Source organism: Eschrichtius robustus, chromosome 1 (assembly GCF_028021215.1).
Source record: "Eschrichtius robustus isolate mEscRob2 chromosome 1, mEscRob2.pri, whole genome shotgun sequence".
Lineage (NCBI taxonomy): Eukaryota > Metazoa > Chordata > Mammalia > Artiodactyla > Eschrichtiidae > Eschrichtius > Eschrichtius robustus.
Window position 1 is genome coordinate 63,982,114 of NC_090824.1, and position 13,014 is coordinate 63,995,127.

Sequence of the window (13,014 nt, forward strand, 5' to 3'; positions counted from 1 at the left end):
ATTACCTTCAAACCAAAAACAAATTATTGGGAAATATTGGCACCTTTTATCAGCAACAAGTTACTGAACATTCCTCCTGACACTTCATCACACTACACGGACACCACATGATGCCTCATGACTCCCAGTGAAAAACATTACTCTAGTAGTTACTACAATGCACTGGGAAAGAGGAAACAAAAGACCAAAAAAAAGTCGTCCCCCTCATGTTGGAGAATAACCTTTATTGGCGCGATAACTTAACCTCTCTATGCCTAAGTTCTCCTTATGCACAAAATGAAAGCTACAAGTTCTCATGAACTTCCAAGTTCTCATGGAAGTTTATCATTATTGTTTTGTGGGAATTCCCTGTCAGCCCAATGGTTAGGACTCCACGCTTTCACTGCAGAGGGCGCAGGTTCAATCCCTGGTTGGGGAACTAAGATCCTGCAAGCTGCGCAGCATGGCCAAAACCCCCCCAAAAAACAACAGCAGAAAAAACCCATTACTGTTTTGAGAGCTTCAATTCAATAAGATAGGATGGGAGGGCCTGGCAAAATAGGGAATCAAATGTGGAGGGCCTGGAATCACAGGCTGCGGAGTTGGACCTTCACGTAAGGGAGATTTGGGAAGATTACTGAACAGGGTAGTAGCACAATCATCAATACCTGTGTCTTAGGAGGAAAACTGGCAGCAGTGTATAGAATGGTGAGAGAGAGATGGAACTAAGAAAAGTTATGAGAGTATTGCAGAGGGCCAGACAAGGGTGGGGGGGAGATAAATTAGGAGTTTGGGATTAACATATATGCAATACTATATATAAAATAGATAAACAAGGACCTACTGTATAGCACAGGGAACTATATTCAGTATCTTGTAGTAAACTATAATGGAAAAGAATCTGAAAAAGAATATATATGTGTATATACATGTATATATATATAAAACTTAATCACTTTGCTGTACACCTGAAACTAACACAACATTGTAAATTAACTCTACTTCAATTTTTTAAAATGGTTTTTAAAAAACGGGCCAGACAAGAGATGCTGAGGGTAATTGCTGTGGAAGGGGGTTGGGAGGAGGAATGAGACCAGTTTAAGAGGTAATGGCACATGATAAATTACAGATGTAATAGGATTTGGTTACTAAATGGTGTAACGAGTGAGGGAGAGGAAGGAAGGACTTGAATGGGACTTAGGTTTCTGGCCTGAACATCTGAAGATACTGATGCCATTAACTGAATGGGAGTACAGGATTGCTTGTTTGTGCGTGTGTGTAATAGAAGAAGTGGGGCAGGGGGTAAGGGATGATTTTTGTCTTGTCTCAAGTGCCTGTGGACACCCGTGTGGTGCTCTACAAATGGACAGTTAGAGTAGGTCTGGGGACATTTCTTGGTATAAAGAAAAGGAATACTCTTGTAATGTGAACAGCTCATTTACATAGTGCTCAACCATTAGCGCCCCAAACCCTGAGATAGTTATTGCCTTGCTAGCAGTAAAAGCTTGATTACAGCCCCTGACTGATGACGGTGCAAAGGGCCTGGGTTCCCACAACTTCTACGGGCAAAATATTAGTTGTGATTAATTATCGTGTGGCACTATACAAAGACTAGATGATTTACTGTGGCTTCCGGAGGGCGCTTGCTTGGTTTTTCGCCGCAGCCCTCAGGGAACGGGAACTGAACAGCTCCCCAGGTGGCCTTCGGCCCTTCTGGGATCGGAGCCGCCCAGCCGCAAGCTGTCTCCAGACACGTGAGCCTGGGCCTTCGGGCCCTCTCGGCCTAGGGTGCTTCGACCTTGGGCGGAGGGCACTTCCTTCCTTCTTCCGCGCTCTCGGACCCCGGCCCCGTCGGGGCGGGGTGGGGCTGCTCCGAGGCCCCGCCGCCGGCCCCGCCCCGCTTGCCGGCCGCCGCCGGCTCCCTCCGGCCCGCGGTGCGGTGCGCGCCTGCGCCAGCCTTCGCCTCGGAGCAGCCATGATGGTGGGTGTCCGCGGCGCCGAGCCCCGGGCGCGCGGTGGGGGCGGCGGGCGCTGGGCGGGTGCGGGGGCTGCGCCGGCCTGACATTAACGTCTCCCCTTGTGTCTCCCCCACTCCATCCTCTCCCCGGCGCGCCGGGCCCCGCCAACCTCGCAGGAAGGCCTGGACGACGGCCCCGACTTCCTCTCGGAGGAGGACCGCGGAGTAAGTTCTGCCTCCTTCTGGCTCGCGGGACCCTCCCTCCCCCGCCTTGGTCCAGGGGTGTGGTACGGGAGGGGGGGGTCTCCGGCTGCACGGCACCCCCTCCCCGCCGGCCTCCTTTCGATTTCCTCGCCGCACCGCGCCCCGCCCTCCTGCAGCCCTTCCTCCCTTGGGGCCGTTCGGTTCTGATTTCCCGGGGACCCGCCGCCGCTCTTGGCCCCCGCCGCGGCTCCGACTCTTCGGTGGGCCTCCTTCCCCGCCCGGTCCGGGTGCTAGTGGGGAAGTGGAGGTGGAGGCCGGAGCTGGACACCCACCGCCACCACGTTGGGGGCTGTGAAAACCCATTGTCAGACCTTCCTGCCGGCACCTTCAATTTTCCCTTGGGGACCTCTCGAACCCGCCCTCGTCCACCCTTCTTTCCCTCTAAAACGTTATAGTACGGGCTTGTTCTAAATTACCCTTTTGCACGGGATTTTACAGTCGCCGAATCTAAACTCTTATCTAGTATCCTACCAGATTTTGTAAAGTGCTGGTAGCCCACAGTACCTTTACTTTTCCTAATGCCCCAAAACACATCTTTTGCAGAGATCCCTTGGTGGTGATTTGAGGCAGTGCATTTCAGTTCAGAAAGGGCCTTCAGGGCTGTGATTCCTCCCTCCCACTCTCTCCCCGCATTTACCTTGGCCGAAGGGTAGTAATCTGTATAGTGCCTTGTACAAGTGAGCCCTTGAAAAATATTGATACATGATGATTGCAGCTCAGCAACGTTCCATGGTTCCTTCACATTTAACAGTTTGCACTTTAGTTTTCCATTTTGCTTTTACTTATTTATCTTAGACAATGTGAGAGACACGTCTGTTAGTCGATTTTGGGCAGGTGATAAAATATTCTTATAGGATGTTATTCCTGGTTTTTTAAAATAAGAGATAAGGTAGTTAGTATTAACTGAGACCTTTATAAAGCTTTAAAATGGTAAGAAAGATGCAGAAGGTGCTGCATATTTTTATAAACGATGAATTAATAAATTTCTCAGTTTACACAAAAGCATCATTTAGAATTACTAGTTAGCATGAAAGCATCATGTAGGACTTCTGGTTATTTCTTAAAATTTTAGGTTCTAATGAATTTTAAGACAAAGTGCATGTGTATGAATGTGTATATGTATCTTCTGGGGTAGGTGAATCATAGTAATAGTCATATCTGGGCACTGTGTTAGCACTGTATAAGCATTGTTTCATTATATCCTCTTATCATCCTTGTGAAGCTTTTAGTATCCCCCATTTACAGATGAGAAATCTGAACCTCAGAGAAACTAAGTAGTCTGAAGTCACACAGCCAGTGAGTGAGAGAGGTGGACTTTAAACCATGTTGCTGACATCAAAGCCAGTGCACATATTTCTCGAAGTCGCCTTGAAACACTTGTATCAGAATCACCTGGGGTGTTTGAAAAACTAAAGTCAAAAGTTTCTGGGCCCACCCTCTAGTAAATTAATCTCTTGAGGTAGGGAGGACAGATAACTACTTTGTTAACAAGCAAGAAGATTCCATTGTACACTGAAGTCTGATTATGGCTGCACAAAGTTATCCTGCTATTTCCTCATTTCAGGAACAGAAATTTCAGGCCTGTTTAAATTTCCTGATATTGTGTTTGTCCTGATAGAAATAGATTGCCATAAATAGATTAGAACTTTTAGGCATTGCACTTTTAGTTTAGATTGTCTTGTTCAGCCTTTTAAGAAAGTCTTGATAGAGAAAAAGCATGAAGTACATATTTGATACAAATTGTAGGGGGGACATCACAGATTCAAAAATAATAGTGCAAACATTTCATTCAAAGCAGCAAGTAAGCAAAATTAAAGACAGCATTTTTAAATACATTTTTAAGCAGCCTTAAATTTTCATTATGATATTTGGAACAGAAGAGAGGCTTACAGCCTTAAGAAAATACTGTTTTGTGACAAACTTAAAAAGCAGACTTTAAGGATACACAATATTGAAAATTATTGGCCACTTTTTGATCTCTTCGGTTACACCTCTACATAATAGGGTATTTTTTTCTTTCCCAAAGGAAGGACAGTAACATATTATTTAGTAAACAAATGAGCCCTTTGAACTGGACACATTTTGCTCTGATGTGCTTGTTAAATAGAGCAGTACGTGCCAGCATGATGGCGTAATCCTCTTAGCATTTGATTTGAATTCTAAATAATATGTTTACTGTTTTCAGAATTACTTCAGGTGGAGGAACTGCACCTCTCCTGGACTCCTAGCCTTGCTCCTCCCTCTTGTTCCTTATCTTCATTAATGTCATAATTTCCAGTCCTTCATGCAAGAAGCTTCTGAATCATAACCTTCATCCCCATACCAGAACAGTCACTGAGGCCAGATAATTTCACCTCAGAAATGTTGTTAGCCCATCTTTCATTTACATGGCCGCAGTTAAAGTCCCTCTGTCTCTTGCCTGGACTGTAGCAGTATCTGTCATTGGTCTGTCTCCAGGCTCTCTACTTTCCAGTCCAGACTGCACATGACTGGTAGTTACCTAACTGAAATGATTAGATCATATGGCACCAATAGTCAGTCACAAGGACTTACGGGAACCCAGTTCTTTTTGCAGTAAGGTCCAAACTCCTTATGCTAGCATTGAACACCGTTCATAACCCTTTCTGGCTGACTTCATTTCTCAAGATGCCCCTGCCCCATACACACACACACACACACACACACACACACACACACAATAGGCATATTCTAGTCTACTTGTCATTGCCCAACCACCTCTGCACTTTAATGTCTGCTTTATGCATGCTTCTCAATGTTGTGGAGTGTCTTTTTTTTCCCCTCACCTTTTTTTCACATGAAATTTGACTTATCTTTTAAGACTTGGCCCAGATGTTTGCATTTTCTTTTGTACCTACTCAGCATTTAGCTTGAACACATTGCACATTTATTGATAGTTATTTCCAATAAAAACGTGACATAGAGTTTGTTGGCAAAGGATAAGATGAATGTTGGCAGAGGAAGAAGAGGAAGTTCCTGCCCTGGGGCCGTGGCAGTGTAGTGAGGAGCTTACGGGTGAAGTGCCGTGGGAGTACGAAGGAGAGTGAAGACATAATGATAGCTACACACTGATGAAGCGTTTGCTGCATACCAGGGACTTTCCACACGTCAACTCAATTCTCAAATCCCTGTGAAGTAACTGCTACTATTATTCCTACTTTGGAAAGGAAAAGTGAGGTTCAGAGAGATTAAATAACTTGCCCTGGTTCATACAGCCAGTATGAGCTGTATTCAAACTCAGGGAGTCTAGCTGTAGGTACTGGGCTGTTAACCACTGTGCTGTTGCCTGCAGGAGCTAAGCCTTAAATGTTGATTGCGTAGGCTCCCAGGGTTGGGGAAGGCTTGCCAGCAGAGAGGATAACATGTGTAGGTCATTAGGTTCTACCTGGAGCACTTTTTCTTACTGGAAGCAGGAGTAGATATGGGTAATACAGATAAAGTGCATAATGTGGGAAGTCCTGAGGGATCACCAGCTAGGAAGGACATATGCCCAGATGAAAATAGCATTGTAGATGACTCCGATGTAGAAGGTGGATTGCTTCTTCCTTGCAGAAAGCAGAGAAACCAGTTACCAGGCTGTTGCGGCAGTCCAGATGAGAAATGTTAAAGGTAGAACTAAGGCAGCGGAAGAAGGGATGAAGGAGGGGACATAGCAGAGAGATGTTTAGGAGATAGAATGCACAGGGCATAGTGGCTGAATAAGTACATGCACTAGACAGAGGAGAAGGAGATGAGGAATATAGGAGAGAATAGCAGAGTTAGAAGGTAGATAGTAAGTTTGGTTTTCAGATATGTTGGATTTGAAGTGCCTGTGAAGTGTCTAATCCCTTCCCTGCCAAACTAGAAAGTAAGATCTGAAAGGGTGAAGATTGTGTCCTTTCATTGCTCTATCGCAAGCACATCTGACAGTGGTTGGCACGTTGAAGGCACTCAGTTGTTTAATAAGTAAATACATCCAGGTGGGTATGTCTAGTTAGTAATTGAAATTATGATTGGGAACTTAGAATAAGAGGTGTGAGTTGAAGGTATAAATTTTGGAGTTATTAGTCAAGAATGTCTGAAATTGCCAACGCTAGATAGTACCCAGCGGGAAACAGCATTCACAGGCCAAGGAGAAGAGATGGACTAACTGATGGGGCTGAGATGGGTGGGGAGAAAATGAAAAGAGTCCCCAGAAGTTGAGAGAGTTTTAAGGACATGGTCAGAATGATCATTGAGGCAAAATACCGAAGAGAGATCAAGAAGACTGCGAAGTACTGGATTTGGAAATTAGGTCCTCACTGTGGGGAGGTTTTGTGAGACCAGGGCTAACTTGACTAGAAGAGCAGTGTACGAGCAGGTTCTAGAGCAAACAGGAAGATTACATGCTCAGGTAGCCGGAGAGCTCCGCTCTCTATAGGACACCACTCCTTCTGAGAATGCAGAGGAGATGGTGAGTACAGATCTATTTATAGAAAGGCTTATTGATGGGTCTGAGGGAAAACAGCTGCTAGTGTTTATTTCTTGGGGATGTGGGAGACAGGGTCACTTGTTGAGCGTAGGGGTGGAAATGCAGTCAAGGGTTGAGATAGTAAAGTTTTGGAGTGGTTGCTCAGGGAATCAGAAGGAGAGCTGAGCAGATCGGCCCTGGACTGTTGAATGGTTTTAAGAGTCTAATGCAGTTGGGAGAGCAATAATTTGTAGTGGACAAGCACAGACAGTTGTGACTTTTCCCTAGCCACACTCAGCTCAAAAAAGCAAAGAAAGTTGATGATTGAATTGATCCTACATGTGGGAATTTGCAAGCCAAGTACAGCAAAAGAGCAATGGGAGTTGACAAGACCAGCAAGAAAGGCATTGGAGTGACATCATGCGACTCTAGTGATGTTTTGTTATTTCTGGTATGATGGATGAAAGGAAATCTAGTTTCTGGAAAGTATATGTATAATCAACCATTGATTTGACTGCTGAGTATACAGAGTATCATAATGGAAATAATTTATTACAGGACTTCCAAAATCATAACTGGTTGTAAATCAACTATACTTCAATAAAAATTTTTAAAAAATCATAACTGGACTAGGAGTAAAATAGATTTAAATTTTGGCCTGAGTTAGTGAACTTAACAGAATTTCTGTCTGCCTCATGGGGTTTTTCACTGATTATACTGTAATTCCCTAGAAATAGTTTCTTAGCCCTGTTATGGTTCGCGCCTTTCTTTCAGGGCTGCAGTGAGCCGGAAGAATAGGGCCTGGGGGGCCACTGTAAGGATTAGGCTTTTCTCTAAGTGGGAACCCCTTAGGTTTTGAGCAGAGGAGTGATTTCTAGTTTAGTGGGATGGTTCCAGTGGCCCTATAAGGAATATAGATTGAAGAGGGAAAGAGACAGAAGCAAGAGACCAGTTGGGAGGCTGTTGCAATAATCAGTTATTTTCCTTCTTCCTTCCTCCTCCATCCATCCATCCATCTCTGTACATGTACTTTTCTGGCAAAAGATTAACAGTTAAGTTTTTGGGAGTGTCATAAGGTAGATACTTTAACATGGAAACACATCAGTGTAGTAAACTAGTAGTGAATGTCCTCTTTACTAAGTAATTATATGTGAAGAATTAATCTATCAGCAGTAGGGCAGTGTCTTTAGATTATTTTTCTAAGGATAGTGTATTTATGTTAATTAATCATTTTCTCTGCCAGGGCTTTCTCTTTTTTTTTTTTAACCTTTTTTTAAAAAAATTATTTATTTATTTATTTATTTATGGCTGTGTTGGGTCTTGTGCGAGGGCTTTCTCTAGTTGCGGCAAGTGGGGGCCACTCCTCATCACCGTGCGCGGGCCTCTCACTATTGCGGCCTCTCTTGTTGCGGAGCACAGGCTCCAGACGCGAAGGCTCAGTAATTGTGGCTCACGGGCTTAGTTGCTCCGCGGCATGTGGGATCCTCCCAGACCAGGGCTCGAATCCGTGTCCCCTGCATTGGCAGGCAGATTCTCAACCACTGCGCCACCAGGGAAGCAGGGCTTTCTCTTGACCATGACACAAATGTTTAACCTAGTCAGTCTTTGACAAAAGAAAGTACAAAGTTTATTGGCCCAGATAAGGATTAAACTGGTGAATGTAGTCCAGTTAGAATTTCCTCAAACTGACCTCACTACTTGCACAGTTAATTAAATGTTGATGAATCACAAGTTGTTTGCTTTGACTCTTCCCCTTAACAAAAACTGTCTAAAATTATTGACTTTTCTGTAAACAAAGAAGAAAATCCACCTGGAAAATCTGTGTACATTTTATGTAATTAACACTAAATTTACAGGCATTCCCTGATGTCCAGTGGTTAGGACTCCGTGATTCCACTGCAGGGGGCCTGGGTTCCACCCCGGTTGGGGAACTAAGATCCTGCAAGCCACGTGTCATGGCCAAAAAAACAAAAACAAAAAAAACCACACACTAAATTTACAATATGATATTTTATTAAATCTAAGGTGCAATTGATTGGAAGACATATTTTCCAATGCTTTAATATGCTTTAATAAAGCATACAAGAGAGAATTTATCAAAGAGTTAGAAAGTAAGAAGTAGAGGAATAAAAGCAAAGGAGCGAACTTCTGGGGCTGATGGAAATGTTCCATATCTTAATTATGGTGATGATTACAGGGGTGTAACATACATATTTGTTCAAACTCTTCAAACTATATACTTAAAATCTGCAGTTCGTTATATGTAAACTATACCTAAAAAATAAAGTATAAGACCAAAAGTGGTAAATGTATAATACAGGAATATTTTTTATTGATAAGTTACAATTTTAAAAAGCCAGGTGTTTTACTATCAGACAAAACAAAGCAAAAAAAGGGGAACAGTGTATTTGGTATAAAAGGATAACAAAATGGAAGACAGAAATATTTTAATAATTTAAAATAATCTTTAATTGGGAGAATAAATAACAGCCCTTCATATGTACAAATCCTGAAAGGTGTGTTTCCAAGTTGATGGCTCAACGGTTAAAAAAAAGAAAATAAACCTGAAAATTAAAATATACTTAGAGATATGAAATCTGGCAGAAATGTTTTATATAATCATTGAAAAGAAAATATTAGCAGTTGAGATGAAGTTTTGACAGAATGTAAAGACAAAGACAACCTGGAAAATCTAGGCCGGTGTTCCCAACTATGGTTTTTAAGGCTCATTCTGAAGATTCTGTTTTGATAACGTCTGGGATAGGGCGTGGGATTCTGTATTTTTTAACAAGCATACAGGTTGAGTCTTATCAGTTGTGTTTGAAAAATCCTAGACTGGGCAGTGAAAACAAGAAATGGAGAACTGCCAAGGTTATTATTCCAAAAACCATATGATAAATTTATGAGTTTCCTGTGGCTGCTATAACAAATTACTGCAAACCTGACGGGTTAACACAACAGAATTTATTCTCTCACAGTTCTGCAGGCCCGAAGTCTGAAATCACTATCACTGAGCTGAGATCAAGGTGTTGGCAGGGCCATGCTCCCTGAGGCTCTAGCGAAGAATTAGTTACTTGTCTCTTCCAGCTTTCTCGTGGCTGCCTGCAATCCTTGGCTTGTGGCTTTACCACTCTAATCTCTGCCTCCGTAGTTAAGTTGCCTTCTCTTCTTTTGTCTGTGTCAAATCTCCCTCTGCCTCCTTCTTATGAAGATACATGTATTGTATTTAGGACCCACCTGGATAATCCAGGATAATCTCCCCATCTTTTTTACCATATAAGATAACATCCACAGGGATTTGGATATGGATGTCTTTTGGGGAGCTGTAATTCATCCCACCACAATAAACATCTTAAGAGTGGCCTGAATTTGAGTAAAGAGAAATAAAGAAACAGATTTCTTAAATTAGAATTAAGGTAAGGGGTTAGAGAGCAGGTAGGAAGGACAGTTTGAAGACATAAGACTAAATAAAAGCAAGAAAACCAAAGAACAAAGTACTCTCTAATGTTGCCAGTACTTCAGAAGCAATGAAGATAGTTGGAAAATGAAAAAGAATACTTCTTTGTAATTCCAAACAACCTTTAAGTTCATTTCTTTTATCAGACAGTGGGCTACATGTAGCATTGAGTACAATAGCAGTTTTTTAAACATTTTAAAATATTTTTATGTAAGTTTATAGTATTAACTTTTAAAAATATGATTACTGATTGAAATTTAATTTAATATAAACTTATTAAAGTTATCAATAAAGTTTTCATTAAAGGCCATGCAATTTAAATAGTGATTAATTTCTTCTGTGACTCTTTAAGTTAGATTGTATGTAATGGTATTTATTTTTTAAAAACATGTCTAGTCAATACAGAACCAAAAGAGCAAAAATGAAATAGTATGTTACTTTCATTACTAATAAACAACCCTATTTAATGGAAAACTTCACAAAATTCAACTTTTAATAAATCACAAGATTTCTTAAAGGCTTATTTTTTTCCTATTTATAAAAGTAATACATGCATATTGTGGAAAGTTGGGAGAATAAAAGACTATACAAAGAAGCAAATCCACTGCAACTCACATTTTGTTGTATTTCTTATAAGCCTTTTATGTATGCATTTTTTTAAACATCTTTACTAGAGTATAATTGCTTTACAGTGGTGTGTTAGTTTCTGCTTTACATCAAAGTGAATCAGCTATACATATACATATATACCCATATCCCCTCCCTCTTGCGTCTCCCTCCCACCCTCCCTATCCCACCCCTCTAGGTGGTCACAAAGCACCGAGCTGATCTCCCTGTGCTATTTGGCTGCTTCCCACTAGCTATCTATATTACATTTGGTAGTGTATATATGTCCATGCCACTCTCTCACTTCGTCCCAGCTTACCCTTCCCCCTCCCCGTGTCCTCAAGTCCATTCTCTATGTCTGCGTCTTTATTCCTGTCCTGCCCCTAGGTTCTTCAGAACCATTTCTCCATGTTTTTTTATATAATTGAGATCATAGAATAAACAATTTTGCTTCCAGCATTTTTTCCATTTACATTGTAATTGAAATTTGAAACACTAATGACTAGGTAAGATTCCAAAGTCAGTCCTGGCTTTTACAACTAGAGTATTTGAAGCAAGCTACTTAGTTACACTTTAAATATTTCATATCTTTGCAGCTGGCTGAGACTTTATCTTTTAGTGTGTTTGCTTCTTTTGTAAATCTCCAAATTACCCAAAGATGTTAGAATGTTTATTTGTTTAAAGAGGAAGAAAAATGGATGAAATTTAAGAATTATAAGAGAATTATGATTAGAATTATATGTGAAGAAGTCTTCTCATAAATGGGTAAATAGAAATGGGTGTATAGAGTAAAATTTAATTTAGAAGAATTAAAGAGTACTGTAGAGTAAAATTTAATTCATATCACAGCAGTTAATTCTTATTTATTATATGTTAGCATTTTTTTAGCACTTTACATATACATAATACATATATGTAATATATTTAATTATCATTAATAGTTTTATTGTATATTCCTGAATTAAAATAAGCAATAGCTTATTTATAGCTTATAGCGTTTAAATGATTGGCCAATATTCTTTTTATTATTTTTCTTGTTCTTAAAGGCAGATACATTTTAGAACACTTGAACTTTTAAAGGACCATCTTCTTGGAAAATAGTTTACTTTTTGGGTGAAACTGTAATAATGTTTAGCACATTGATTCATACAAAGCAAAGTATAGTTGCATGGTGTAGAATGAAAATTGGTTAAGATAATAACATACCCAAAGCACCTCCCCCCAAATAGATAGATAGATAGATAGATAGATAGATAGATAGATAGATAGATACAGATATAGATAATATAGAGTAAATGAACTTGAGTACTTTTTAGATTTAAGATTCTTTTGTTAGTTTAGTTTTGTTTTTGCATTGTCTTATTGTCTGGGAGAAGAATTAAATTGTATAAAAGCCTACAGAATTTTCATTGAGTTATTATTTTCTTTTTCTAGCTTAAAGCAATAAATGTAGATCTTCAAAGTGATGCTGCTCTGCAGGTGGACATTTCTGATGCTCTTAGTGAGAGAGATAAAGTAAAATTCACTGTTCACACAAAGGTAAATGGGACCTTGTACTTCTGTTATTTTAGTTATTGTGCTAATGTTACATGTGTAATAATATATTGACTAGAATTTTGGTTTTGAACATAATTAGAAATTCTATTTTAGTTTATAATTCACTGCTGTTATTTTAACAAAACGTTTTAGGGAAATGTACTTTTTAAAGGTTAACATTTGAGAATTAATCATAGAACTTAGGCATAGTACAAATTTAATTTTCTCTAGACTTTTAGTATCTTTTACCATTCTTGTTATTTTCAATTTTGTTACATTCAGTTAAATTACTGTTTTAACAGACTATTTTCTTTTTAGATTTCAGTTCTCAGGCACGTTTTCAGATTATGATCTATTTTTCTTTGTTTGAATAGTTGTTTGATATATTTATAGGATAACTTTGTAATGGTAGAAGTACAATATAATAAGAGGCTGTCAGCTTATTTTCTCAAAGATCCCAGGATAATTTTGTCTGGGTGTCTCAGGGTTTTCATAATAGAGTGTAAAAGCACTGATAATCTTTCATAAAAGACTAATTTTAAAAAATAAGGTATAAAGTGTTAAAAGCTTTTTTAATGTAACTTCGATTTTTATTTGAGAGAATCTCTGTCTTTGCAGAGTTCATTGCCAAATTTTAAACAAAACGAGTTTTCAGTTGTTCGACAACATGAGGAATTTATCTGGCTTCACGATTCCTTCGTTGAAAATGAAGACTATGCAGGTTACATTGTAAGTGTTGAGGTTCCATTTTAATCCCATTTTCTAGGA

General features: G+C 40.0%; 1 protein-coding gene across 1 annotated transcript in view; it reads left to right on the plus strand.

Annotated features, from left to right (window-relative positions):
- Positions 1 to 1,714: 1,714 nt before the first annotated feature.
- Positions 1,715 to 13,014, plus strand: part of SNX6 (sorting nexin 6) — a 54,292-nt gene continuing 42,992 nt past the window's right edge. Inside the window, exons 1-4 of the mRNA XM_068546263.1 lie at positions 1,715 to 1,960; positions 2,114 to 2,161; positions 12,145 to 12,249; positions 12,865 to 12,975. Of these exons, the coding sequence (XP_068402364.1) occupies positions 1,955 to 1,960; positions 2,114 to 2,161; positions 12,145 to 12,249; positions 12,865 to 12,975 (270 nt within the window). The 5' untranslated portion in view covers positions 1,715 to 1,954. The remainder of the gene's footprint in view (positions 1,961 to 2,113; positions 2,162 to 12,144; positions 12,250 to 12,864; positions 12,976 to 13,014) is intronic.